The 14284-nt window shown below is 39.3% G+C and overlaps 1 protein-coding gene across 2 annotated transcripts in view; it reads left to right on the forward strand.

The window, feature by feature from the left end:
* The window catches only part of ipmkb (inositol polyphosphate multikinase b), a 22337-nt gene continuing 8053 nt past the window's right edge, over positions 1-14284 (forward strand). The window contains exons 1-4 of one of the 2 annotated variants that reach the window (XM_029528451.1): positions 1-1319; positions 7954-8039; positions 9736-9832; positions 10142-10314. In XM_029528451.1, the coding sequence (XP_029384311.1) occupies positions 1091-1319; positions 7954-8039; positions 9736-9832; positions 10142-10314 (585 nt within the window). In that variant the 5' untranslated portion in view covers positions 1-1090. The remainder of the gene's footprint in view (positions 1320-7953; positions 8040-9735; positions 9833-10141; positions 10315-14284) is intronic. The other variant, XM_029528452.1, reaches the window with a different exon arrangement.

Raw genomic sequence — 14284 nt, forward strand, 5'->3', positions numbered from 1 at the left:
CTGGGCGTTGGTTACGTAGAGAGGTAGCTGCCTGCACTGACCTGGATTTCTTCTCCCAAGGACCACACTGTCGATTTTTTAATAACCTCGATTTCAGGACAACAAAGTACTATTTCGTGCCCATCCTCGCTGGACAGGCCTTCTCTTTGAAGGCGGTTATACGGCATCCGTGACGTCCCTCTGCTCTGCCGAGCCGTGACTCGAGTAAATACTCATTTGGCACCCGAATGGATAGCATCAATAAGGCATCAATTAAAATGAGGACTGACTAACATCTTTCCCTAATTTCGGGATTTTATCGTCTCCGTTCGCCCCGCCTGCTTCTGTGTCGGTTGTCTGGGGCTGGATATCACCCCTGAATTTGTGGTCACATCTGCATTATTGAGAGACAGTGACTAGTTGTTGACTGGGGAAGTAAAGCTTAAGTTGACAGACAGAGCTCGAGACGTTTGGTGATATTGCCTTCATAGTAAAGGCGCCAAATAATTTAGATTTCATTTTAAATAGAGACTTCTGGGTTCTGACCGAGCAGTGAAACAAACCAACAAAAGGAGAGCCAACTTCTGTTTTCTCCATACTTGTCTTTATTATTATCCTTGATACACGGTATTATTTATGTACCCCCGTTGGTTTTATTTTGGAAGATGAGAACGGAAGTAGTTTTTGTCCTAGCTGTTCCTGAGTCTTGGAGGAAAGGGGATGTGGCTAGGACGTATTTATGCTGCTCTTCAAGATATGAAAATCATTGAATCGGCGCTGCTTCGGGAGCTTAGTTTCACCACTGGGGACAGCGGGGGTAACATTGGTGCTGCCGTCCGTCAGCGTGGTGCTCGTCCGTGGTCGAAAACAACCAACGCGACCGAGGCTTCAGTGCCTGGATTCGTCTGGACTGGACCATTTCCACGAAAGCCTCTCAACCTCACGCCCAAACAATTAGTTGAATTTGTGTGCAGGGCTGTTTTTTGCGCTTATGTAATAACAGCATGTGAATCAACACAGTCACATAGATTTTTTTTTCATAGAAATCTTTAGCTTTGGGCAAAGGCTTTGTTGTTTTCCCTTTTTTATTTAAATTAATTTTTTTAAACTGATGTCAACAACTCAGCATCAGGTGATGACGGAGTCTTCTTTAGCTCTTGGCAGACTGGAACTGACCTCCAGCTCTGCCTCAGTTGGAGTCAACCTGACCCCACGGCTTCCCGGTGGCTCCTCCGCCAAAGAGAAGAGCGGCCAGTGGCCATCGGGCCAAACTCATCTGAGCGGCTGCGTCCCGCTGTCACATCAGGTGGCGGGTCACAAGTATGGAGTGGATAAAGTGGGTGAGTGAACCGGCTGAGAGCTGTCATTTCTATCCATGTAGAACTTGGCCTCTTGAACTCAAAATGTTAACACATGATGTGTGAATGACGCTTGGCTTATCACACTTCCATGCAATTCAGGATATTACACGGCTTTTTTTTTTTAAGTTAATTGAGAAATCGGTCGACAAATAATCCACCAATCCATTCACAATGCTTGTACCTATGATACATTAGAGGAAACGGCTTGTAGGAAGAATGAATATTCTCGAAGTAAAAGATTAAATATTATTTTATTTTTTATTTTTTTATTTAATTTTTTCAGTACAGTTTACCTCATGATGCGTTCTCAACCAGAATGTGGAGGGGACATTTAGAAGCAGTCTTCAGATATTTTCACTGCAAGGAAGAACAAAGTTCCTTGCATCTGTGGGAGAAAGCATGTACACCAGAAAGAGATTTGTACATCTATGTACAGTGAGGGAAAATATTTTACCACCTTAACTGATCACGCAAAGATCTATGGCCTTAATCAGTCCACATTCGTGGATGTGTGTCCACTGAGAATCTCCACTCACTGCTCTGTGTCTTTTCTCCACTGTTACACACTGACTCATACATACAGCACACCTGACACTATTAAAGCCTCCAATGTGCATCATAAGGCAAAGTCTTGAGCAGAATTGGTTGTGCAGGACACAGTTAGCAGCTGGTTTCACAGTGCAGTGTCAGATGGATGAGTCATTCCTGTTTAGTTAGGTACTTGATGAATTGCAAATTGAGTCATCTTTATTCTATAGGACAGACAAACAGCCCATTTCCAAAGCTGCCAGATTGAATGCAGCAAAGACATACCAGTAAATCCAATAAACCTCTCTGTTTCAAGTCTTGTGTTTTGCCTGGGGTATTGGCGTACACAATCTTATATCTAGTTTACATACTGAAACACTATAAGTCACACAAACCTCATATGATACCTTTTAAATGTGTATAGTGATTAACAACAAAGCAATAGAACAATATTTTCCTAAAATCTGTTTTGATTTAAAATTTTTAATTGAGAAGTGTGAGTTAATATGAATGTGAATGGTTGTTTGTCTTTGTCTGTCTCTGTATGTTGGCCCTGTAATGGACTGACAACCTGTCCATGGTGCACCCTCCCTTGCCCAGTGTGAGCTGGGATTGGCTCCAGCACCCCCCGTAACCCAGAAACGGATAAGCAATAGGCGATGTATTAATGATGATGAAGTATGAATTATCAAATCAAAATGTGCGTTTTCTCTATTTTACTATATAATTGTGGAATTTGAATTGAGTGTCTCCACTGTGTGCGGCATCCATTTCTCATTGGCAGTAGAAAGAAGGATTCAGTGATAATTGACATCTGACAGCCATGTTGAACAATTTTATCTCTGTCCTTCCTTGGGTTTGTTAGTTAATGAACATTAACGTGGGCTATGTGAGTTCAGAATAACTGGTACAGGTATTGACATATTATTGAGACAAAACCAGCAGCCTTCTTTAGTCTCCACAGCAGTTGTATAACAAGTCCTGGAATCCTGTTCAGCTTGTACTGCAGCTGACTGAAATGAACCTGTTCACTCCTCCCACTGTTGCCCTTAGCTTCCCTCAGCCTCCTTCTCCACCATGGGCCTTTTGTTTGAATTTGAGTTAGTGGTGGGCAGTTATGTGCCAAAGTGCGGAAGTGTTTTTACTGAATACTGACTTGGCATAGAGTATGTTTGTTAGTTATCGATTATGCTAGTTTCTCTCATGCAAGGGACGCAAGAGATCTGTTGTAGCCTTTGATTGGTTTAAGTAGTATTAGTAGTCAAAAACAAGGAATCTTCTTGATAAATTAAATGTAACATAAATCCACTCTGACCAAACTGGCTCCAATGCTGTTTCAGAAGTTCACTGGGGTATGTTGCACCACTTGGAGGTTCAGCTCCATTGGATTTAAGTCTGAAGCCTGCACTGCTCTGGTTCATTGATTTTGAATTTGTTTGAACCATTGGCAGCAATTGTTTTCTAACATGAGCCATTAACCTCCCAGGGTAAGCTGCATCCAATACCCAACAGAGTTTGCCAATGTCCTGAAATTAGTGGCCTTGCTGCTGATCTGAAAAAGTTAAACAGTGTTGCTTTAACTTGTTTCCTTTAAAATGAATTATGAATTACATCCAGTTGTAATCCTGGATAATTGCTGCCAGTGGGCTGAGTCGAACACTTACTGTCTTTGTATGAAAGGTTTCTTATTGACACGGCACATGCTGCCAGTTCAGGAACTGGAGAAGTTCATTCATAATGAGATAAGAGTGATAACAATGAGGAAATATGCAATCAAATAACATAAAATGGCTATAAATGAGTGTGGCAGTAGTATGTATATGTATGTCTTTTCAAAGAAATGCAGGGAGAAATAGTTTATATCCCATGTTAAAGAAAAGTTTACAAAAGAATTACAAATTGAAGTAACTGTTTATTAGTAACTCAGCTAATAAACAGTCGGTGGATTTTTGATTTGCAGTGATTGAATTAGCCAGAAGTCACTCAGCTAATGCATACAGGTTAGCTCCCCTCTTTCATTTGGTGATTTGTCTTGCATAATAGGGAACCAAATTTATGACAGGTTACACCTTCTGATAAATGGGTTCAGGTAATCTTCCTTTGTGATTACCCCACCACCACCACCACCACCAGCTTTTTGTAAATATTCCATGTGTGTTAATGTGTATGTGACTTGTGATGGACTTAGAAACACAGTGGGTCTAAAAGGTTCCACTGAAAATTGTTTGCCGACCCAAAACCAATGAAGTTTTAACTTTCACGGCCTTTTAATAAATTTCCGTTTTTGTGGCTTTTCTAGCTAAGATGAAATTATTATGTTTTCGTTTTTATTGTGACTGAGGTGTGCTGACCTCACTTAGACAAGTTTTAACACAGGAATAGCTATGTGGTGGGGATTATGTCTTTAGAGTCTGACGCAAGGCAGAAAAGCAAAGGTGAAAGTCCAGCTTTGTCACTCAGTAGACCTTACCTATTAGCTCCTGCAGGTGAGATATGCATCTTTCAGTCTGATCATGTGTTACTAAATGGACAGCATTACACAACAAATTCAGAAAAGTTGTCCAATGTAGTTTTAGAGCAGTGCTTCTCAATTATTTTCTGTTACGCCCCCCCCACCCCAGGACACACAAACACACACTCTACACCGCGACTACACCGTCTCTGTCACATCATTACTCATCAGTTCAGTCCAGGTCCCAGATCAGCTGACTGTCTGTGTTGCTGTATCACTACGTCATTTTGTCTCCACATAAATGATGCACTTCTAGATGTGGCCTCATTAACTAGCACACTGTTGGCCAGATCTTTTTTTACGGTCTGACACTGAGCCGTGTTGGCTGTAATTGGCACGCAAACAGTTGAACTAATTAAATTTGCATATGATGGCTATATGACTTGTAATCCTCTTTCGTTGTCTTTTATGAGGCACCCAATCTAATTTCCTGTGAATCATATCTACAACAACGCCCAGGATATTGCGCAAGTAGAGAAACCAAATTTTTTCGGGACACAGAGAAAAATTAAGTACAAATGTTGATTTGCCTTTGTGATCGCTAAATTGTCAAAGATGGACATAGCTTCAATGATGTCACTCATAGGTTTCTGAATAGCAGTTCTGAAGTTCAGTTGCTCCACTGTCCCCATGTTGGCAGTGCCTGAATCTGCCACTAATTCCCAGCTAATCAAAACTGGCAAGTGGTGGGATGCGTGCGGTGCAAAGGTTCCTCGTAGCAATCAGATACTCACCCACCTCTCACTCAAAGAAACAGGCTTTGCAGAATTAAAAGCTTTCATAAAACTGAAACAGGTGATATTTCTCACCACATGCAGTTGTTAGAAATGAGGAAATTACTTTTACAATTAGTTTTCTACTAGGTGTGTTAATTTCTACTGTAAAGGTGTATGTTTAAATGCTGGAGCCAGAATTGCAGTTTTGTACTACTTTACTGTTAGCTGCTTAATATCTCAGTCTGGGTGGTTGGTGTAACCATTTAGGAAACTGTACACTGTGTTGCAGCTGAACTGTATTGGCCCAGACAGAGAGATGTTTCAGTTTGTTATCCTATCCTCCAAAATAATCACACAGTTGCATCAATATATCGCTTTAACAGTTTCAATGCAAAGGAGGAGGATTCAATTCAGGAGGATTTCAAGGAGGAGGATTTACTGCAGTGCTGTACATATATGACTAAATCACACTGAAAAAAGGATCAAATTTAACAGAAAGGAAACAAACTGAAAAAGAAATTTACATTCAAAACATTATGAATTCAAAAGTATTGTACTCTATATTACAGTTAATAAATATACGATGTTGTTGATCTGGTAATTGATGTCAATAGTGTATTTTGAGAACCTAAACTTTATATAAATGAACATTTTTGATAATTCCAAAAAATTTAGTTTTGAATCTGGCATTTCAGCTCTGTGAAGGTATGTGTTTCCCACACATTAGATAGATTGGATCATTCACTCCTATTTAAATCGGTCTTGCTGTTAAACAAACCACATTTTACCAGGTTGTAAAATTCACGTTTTTGTTGTTTGCGTGCATTCATTACTGGATGGAGGTGTTTATGATTCAAGTCTTCATTTTCTTTTTCATGCAACAGGTGTAGTAACAGTGATTATGCCTAGGTCAAACATGTGCTGGCCTACACTGAACACTTTGCCTGAAGGCATCATGTGTTGATGTAGCAGAGGGAGCACTGAAGCTGCTGCTCTGCTGATGTGCTGCTTTTACTGCACTCTCTGTGTGGACATGCAGACCATTAATTTGCGTTGATGATGGATGGAGCAACCCAGATGGAGCAACCCAAATGGATATTTCCACTCATAGCAGGTTTGATCCTTTGCTGTAGAGTCAGGTGTCGACTCTTCTTCCTGCTTCCTCTTACAATGATGATCTCATAGTGGGAGGACAGATGTCCACCCCTCAGGCTCACCCAGCCCCTCCTTTGTGTGGTAGTTCTTATTAAATATGTTAGGAAGTTTTGCATATTATTTTGAATGTGTATATATGTATGTGCATGTTTGTGCATCTTAATGTTCTTAGAAAAATCTAGAGAGACTAATCCACTGGACTGCAAGTTCATCCAGTATGCCTATAAAGAGCTGTGGTCAGCATGTGATGATGTAACCGGGGACGTTATCATCCCTCTTTTTAGTCTGGAGAAGCCATGTTTACTGGTAACATTAAATGATCCAGTGGTCAGTTAATAGCATGCAGTGTGACATGTTTAAACAAGTAACGATAAAGTTGCACTTGCAGAAATGTGATGTGTACTTATCTGGCAGTGATTCAATTGATTCATCTACTTTTACAGAAACTCACTCTTGGTTATGTCTTGTTTCACTTTGGAAAAAACTGGTTCAAAAATGAGTGAATTTCAGTTGGAATGTCTGCAAGGTTACGGGGCTAACCACTTTTGAATGAGGCATGAACTTGCTCCTCCTGTTCTTCTTACTGTGTCAACTTTGTGTAAGAGCAACGTTTATTCTAGACAGTTTACACAGCTCATGATTAAACTACATGGAATAGTTTTTCCATAAATTTGTATTGGTTTGTGAGAGCAGACAAAGTCGTGTACTTTCTGATTTATTGTGTGTTTACCTTCATAGCAACTTGTTGGTGGCACCCTGTTCCTAGGGACAAAACTGTCCAGTTATTGTCATCATATGCGCTCTCTTCCCTTCATGGCGCCTCATTCAGGCCTAAGCAAATTTATTTCAGTATCTATTAATATAAGCTTAATTAGTCTGAATCAATGCCTTCAAATTTTTTATTTAGTTTCATTCAAAAGGCATTTTTTGTGACTGGTGAAAATTCGGACAGACAACAGCATTTTGTTCATTCCAATGTAATATATGATGTCTGGTAACTTTGGGCTGTTTGCTCAACTTTTACTGTAGTGCAAAATCATCTGGCTACACAATGGGAACTTTCCAGGGCAGTGAAATCCAGTCTCTTGGTTTTATGAATGACTGCTCCGTTTTGGAGTCCTCCTATATTGTGCAGAGTGCCTCCTAAGAGGTGGGATGCACACTGTGGGGTGCATTGGTACAATATTTCATTGTCTTATATGAAGAGCAGAGGTTGATCTGTCATTCTCTTTTTATACGTGCCATTACCACATATCGTCAGATTATTTCCAATTTTTCCAATGTGAGCCAATGTTCAACGAGCTTTCTCCTTCCTCAGCCTTCATCAGTCATCATCTTTATGACTGCTGTCTGGGCCCTTTGTGTTTGATTAATATCTGTTTGTGGTCAAATATTTCAGGTCAACCTAAGTGGTGCAGGCTGTGAACACACTTACCTGTTTATAGGTAAACAGACAGTGTTGTTGTGCACGACTGATAAACTGATATGTATGAAACTCAACATTTAGCTCTGCTGTGTCTAAAACAAATGGCAATCCACTTTGATGAAGTTTGTCAGTGGCCATTTTAAAGTTTGTAGTTTGTAAGCAGTCTGACATGTTTTGACAACTAGTAGAGTTCCCCCTGATTCATTAGATAGAATGCTGGCTTAAAGCACTTGAGCTTTGGCTTCACAAGACCAACCTATTGTGTCACTGTTCCAGGTATTTTGCAACATCCAGATGGAACAGTCCTGAAGCAGCTTCAGCCTCCGCCACGAGGTCCAAGAGAGATGCAGTTTTACAGCATGGTAACACCTGGACTTCCAGCCACACACAAACACACACATGCCAGCCTGAACCTTATGTTTTCACACAGATTCTTAATATTAACAACAAACAAAACATTGAGACTTTTAATATAATCAATTACCACACACCAATGAATTTCAGTTTCCGGATATTTGTCTGCCGCTGATATTTGACTTGCTACAGATGATGGATTAAGGATCTGTATTGTATTCCCTTCTGGAAAAATTGTGCTGGATCCAGAAATTGCACATAGTTTTTTCAGCAAAATTGAGTGACTCTGTAACATACCAATGTTAAATCCTTGTTACGCCCCAGTCTAGGGTAGCAAGGACGTAACATGAAAGGAGTACAAACACAAACTTTGTCTCCAAATCATTTAAACCGTCACAAAACACACGCCACCGCTGTCAAGTCGAGTTCCCACTCGTGACTGGAATTCCTCTGTATAAATCTCTGGATGCAGCAGCAAGGACCAATAGGACAGCAAGCAACACTTGCTGTCAGGAGGAAGGCAGGATCAGCACAGCTGCTACAAGAAAGAAGAAGACTCACTCTGACACAGAGATTGGAACCAAACAAAAGGACAACACAGGAACAACAAACAGAACGGACAATACAGCCAAGGCCGTAACAATCCTCTAAATGCTGTCATCTCATTCATTCATTCATTCATCTTCTACCACTTATCCATTTCCAGGTTGCAGGGCGTGCTGGAGCCAATCCCAGCTCACATTTGGTGAAGACAGGGTGCACCCTGGACAATTCCCCAGTCCCATCTCAAAATAACTGTATTTAAATTTGAATAAAAAAAAAACCCATCTAAACCCAACCGGTCGAGGTAGTTGGCCGCCCCCCCTGAGCCTGGTTCTGCTCCAGGTTTCTGCCTCTTAAAGGAAGTTTTTCCTTGCCACTGTTGCCAAGTGCTTGCTCATCGGGGGATCTGTTGGGTCTCTTTAAATAAATTTATAAAGAGTTTGGTCTAGACCTGCTCTATATGTATGTGCCTTGATGTAACTTTGTTATGATTTGGCGCTATACAAATAAATCTGATTTGATTTGATTTAAATTATGTATAATTAAAAACAAATAGGTGAAACTGAAAACTGTCCCCAAAGTTTTGCCATTATAAAAGATGCTGTCAACCTGTGTCTAGTGTAACGGCTCGACATGAAGGAGCTGGCTGAATAAGAAGAAATGGAAAAATTGTGCCTTCATAAAGCCTTAAGAGGCACAAGAGCATCATTAGAACTGACCATGAGCTGTGTCACAGCTGCAGCAGCAGTTAGGAGGTACTAGAGAAGTAGAGGTAGTCCTTCAAAAAAAAGACATGAATTCCCATCTATACAACCTGGCATAAAAAAGCAGACTGGTAAATGCTTCTGGCTTGATCTGTGGAAAATGGGCTGTTGGGGACTAACCAGACCTCAATAAATGAAGTCTGGAGATCATTGATAATTACATCAAACACACTGATGCTTGATGAATGTCAAGACCCATTGACCTTAGCAGAAATATCCAACTGAAAATAAATCACCCTCTTTTACTTAGTAGTATCAGCATCTTGCAAAGTTTGATATGACACTAAACATACCCTGAAATAGTGATTAAAAAAAAATGGTTGCTGCTCAATACTACATATACCTGCATGTAGAGTGTAGTAGTATGATGATGATGATGATGATGTGTGTTTCCCAGGTGTATGCAGAAGACTGCAGAGATGCATGTCTCTTGGAGCTCCAGACTCACCTTCCCAAGTACTACGGCATCTGGTCCTCCTCTGACAGCCCCAATGGTGAGAGGCTGTGGGCTAGTGTTAGTGGTGTTATCATAGTTTTATTTATCTTTACTTGTTGAGATGTCAATTTGTGATGAAATATCCTGAGATTGATGTTGATGCCATGACTGAGAGAACCCTTTTTGTCTCTGAGATTTAAAATATCAAAAAATATGGCCATGTTCACAAAAGATCTTGATCTGTATCTCTTAGAGATTAAAGTCCCAAAACTTGTAAATCAATAGGAACGGAAAAGCCTAGTATAGGAAGCATGTTGGGGGCAACACAGATTTTTTTGTAACTTTTATTATGATGCTTGTGATTTAGACCTATACCTAAAACTGGAGGATGTGACTCGTCATTTTGTAAAGCCATGTATCATGGACGTGAAGCTGGGCCAACGGAGCTACGATCCGTTCGCCTCACAGGAGAAGCGAGAACAACAAATCAGAAAATACCCTCTGATGGAGGAGATTGGCTTCCTGGTCCTTGGCATGAGGGTGAGTCTGACCTGCTTGTGGAGCCTGTTTAATTGAGAAGTGTCCTAGTTTTAAGTATATGTGAAAGATTTGTAGAATATTTTTCTAAAGTAGATTATCAATGCCTGTCAATACGGCTGCGCGATTATGGCCAAAATCACGATTATTTTCATCAATATTGAGATCACGATTATTTGTTAAATTTTCACCAAAACAAATTTTACAGTCTCATACTGTACAGCAGGCTCAATATAACTGCTTTCACATCCATATGGTGCTAGATCCCTGCTAATGTACAAATATGTGCATCAAAAATAAAATAGGTCTTCTTATTCACCAAAATTCAGTGCTTCTCCTCAAAGAATAAATAAAAATAAATAAATAAAACAAAGAAAACTGCATATGACCTGTTCTTGTTTTGTGTCACTTGCCTTGAACCCAAAATGATTCCACACAATGGATGACAATCTGATTCTCAGGACAAGCCCCTTGGCCTCGCCCTCTGCTGCGTTAAACATTACTGTGTTTTCTTTGGTAGTTTATCACCTTCTGACTGGCAACCGCTATCTACTGTGGAGCTTTCCCCACGTTTGGTGCTACTCTGTCCACAGTGACTGTCGACTAGTAAAACATCTAGAAACTAAGCTGTGCGTTGGTGCAGGCAACAACTCTGATTTGCTCCTGGAGGCACGTAATCAGACAGACATCCTTATCTGTTATCTGTATCATCTGTTATCTATGGTGGAATTTGTGAGCAGGGAGTGGGTTAAGCGAGGTAGTAGGGCAGCATGTTTTAGCTTCTCTAGAGGCATTCCCAGACCTGATTATATCTAAAGGCCCTTTGAGTTTTCTGCGGCTATCCCGGCGTGTCCTGCCAGTTGGAGAACCTCCAGTGAAAGGCACCAAAAGGGCATCTGATTAAGATGCAACTAACTGCTTTCAGCACAGAGGGCCAGCAGCTCTGCTCTGAACTTCCTCTTTTCTTTACCTTCACTCCACAAGTCACTCTTATGCTCCCTTTTTAAAAAAAGAACCATATTTGAATGATTTACCAACATAATCTGCACCTTCTTCTGCATTCAAAGAACCTGAATGTGCAACTCTCAAAAGTTGTTTGAAAGTTTAGTTTCATGTTTACTGGCTGCTGCAATAGGGAGTTTTACTATCTAAATCGGAATGTCATTTATTTTATTTACATTTGTCTTTCAGTAAAATCTGACTCCTATGAACGGATGATTCAAAGTGAAATCTTTCCAGTGACCCATAGGACATATATCTCTTTTTCCTATATAACATCTACAAGGTTGCTGGAAAGAATAAGTGGATTCAGCATTATGCATACAATGAGATAAATGAACAGCAAATTTGGGCAGATTGTTAAAAATATATATATTTTAGCTTTTTTTTAAATCTTAGTTGAGTTTAGCTATATGTAGTTAACAACTTGGAGCAGATACTGATTAATAATCTCTAATATCCCCTTACCTGCCTGCTCACTGCTCACTGTGACTAACTGATATCAAAGTAAAGCAATGAATGATTACACAACACTAACCTCTGGTCCTACCACCAACAACACATAACAGAGCTAATACCAACATGAGGTACTGAACAGCACAAATAGCTCTTTCTCTCTTTCTCTCTCGCAATCGCTCACAGACACATACTGTCCACAGGGCTGAGACAGAAAAATGAACGGCAAGAACTGCTTATCTTTTGGAAAGGAAGACAGCCAAATAGCAAAACCTTTATCAGTTTAATCAGTTTCCATCACAAGCTGCAGTCAGTGTCATCATCACTAAGTGTTCCAGTTTCCTGCATGCAGCAAGAAACAAACAAAACTGTCAAGGAGATGAGTTGACTGTGTTCTCTCTGTATTTAAAATGATACACAATTGTAACAAAAAATAGAGCCAGCACCTGAAAATTTTAGTTCAATTTGTTGAGTTTGAAACTTTCTTTATTTCAACTGCAAAATAAAGTTTAATTTAAACTCATTCTCAAACTTGAAAACTAAGATTGCAGGAAAAAAATATTTTTTCTTAGAAAGGTTTCTAAAAGAGTGAAATAACCCAGAATTATCTCAGTGCCAGCCAAGATGATCGAATTCTCTGCATGATTGATTATGTTTAGCACCTATATATTATATTCACAAAGTATCTTGTTACAAACTGGCTTTGCGCACAATTTATGGATCTTAATGGAGAGAAATCAGTTTTTGTGTGCAGCAGAGGTTTGTTAAACTTATTATTTATTGTTTTATTTTCAACTGTAAATCTGAATAATAAACTGTTATTATACCATGTACGATGAAATTACACGTTGCTTCCCCTCCTAAGTAAATACAAGTAAAATATAAAAAAACTAATAATAAAAAAGTGAACCAGTAGCTCTAATATAAAAAAAAGAATTAGAAAAAAATCTTACAGCATTAAACTGTAATATGCTGTAATCTGCCATTCTGCTCTGTTCTGTGACAGTACTTCATCTATTTAAACTGAAAAATTGTGGTTTTTCAACCCATATAATTGCTGCTGCTATTCAACCTCTGAAGCAAATATCAAATTAAAGTACAAAGTAGAGGTTTCTGGCAAAACGTCAGCTACTACCTATACTACCTTTTTCCCTATTTGGGGTCGCCACAGAAAGTCAGCTCTGTGACATGCATGATTGATTTGGCCACAGTTTTTTTTAAGCCAGATGCCCTTCCTGTTGCAACTCTTTCCATTTATCTGGCTTGGGACCGGCGCAAGCCCACCACTGGTCAGCGTTGGGGCTGGCATTTGAATTTGGGGCCTTTGCATACAAAAAATTGCTACGTCCCTGGGCAGTTCAGTACATAGTAAATGTTAGACTTACATGAATTGCCATAATCTGGAATGGAAGTCATGATTTCACTTAATTCAGATGCCTCCCAGTCAGTTTTAAATAAAAACAGGAATGTCACAGAGAAACTATAGCAATAGCTCGCTTTTTTTTTTTTTTTTTTTTTCCCCCCTCCCAACAATAGTGTTTCAGAAGAACAATTGTGTTTCAGGTAAATGACAATGACATATTTTGGCTAACTTTGGCTACAACAAATATAACAGCAGTTAACTGTGTGTTTAAAGGTAAAATCTAGATGCATTTTCAACTTTTCACACCCACTCCATAATGTGTGCCAACAAAAAAAAGAGTATAATAAATAATAAACTAATAAATAAACTTGCCTCGCTTAGTACAGTAGACAACAGGTGTCCCACAAATGCAGTCAACTGGAAGGATAAATAATTTTAAAGGATTCAGAATTAAGGATAAAATACTTGAATGCTGCCAGATAGTTTTGGCAGTGTCATGTAGATGTTGGCTTAACATGCAGTGTCCGGTCTCTTGAAAGGTTTGGACACTTCAGGTAATTGATTGTGTAGTTTTGATTAACACTTTTTAGCACAGTTTTAAGATACAGACTTAAAAATCAGATTAGGGAGAATTCAATTGAGGTGGACAGTGTTGTACCTTGAGAGAAGGGGGTTTAAGTACTGAATGTCCTCTGGAAGGATCTCTGCTACGCTTGTTTAGATAGAGAAGAGACTAATTAGTGATAATGGCTTTCCTCCTGATGGATTGATAGTGGAGGAAATGAGAGTTTAAGAAAGACTGAGAGGAAAGATAAAAAGATGTGATTAAGTTTAAGCTGAAGAGAGAGACACTCCCTCCCTAAATATAAAGTTGAAGCTGAATGTGACTTGATGAATCTGGAATTTTTTTTTATGACTTAATATACTTCTTACCTGGCTAATTTTTTCCCAGCTGAGACATTATAGACAGCATTGCTCTTATATTTTGAAATAGCAAATGCAATTTTATACAGTGAGGGATTTCTGTTATTCATCTTAGATTCCATGATCTAAATTGTGTGGACAATACAGGAAAAAAAAACTGGTCCCCACAGTCCATGGGATTTTATGTAAAAGTATTAAGCTATATGTGTAACAAATTCATTTAATAGTGCA

The sequence above is a fragment of the Echeneis naucrates genome, chromosome 19, assembly GCF_900963305.1.
Source record: "Echeneis naucrates chromosome 19, fEcheNa1.1, whole genome shotgun sequence".
NCBI lineage: Eukaryota > Metazoa > Chordata > Actinopteri > Carangiformes > Echeneidae > Echeneis > Echeneis naucrates.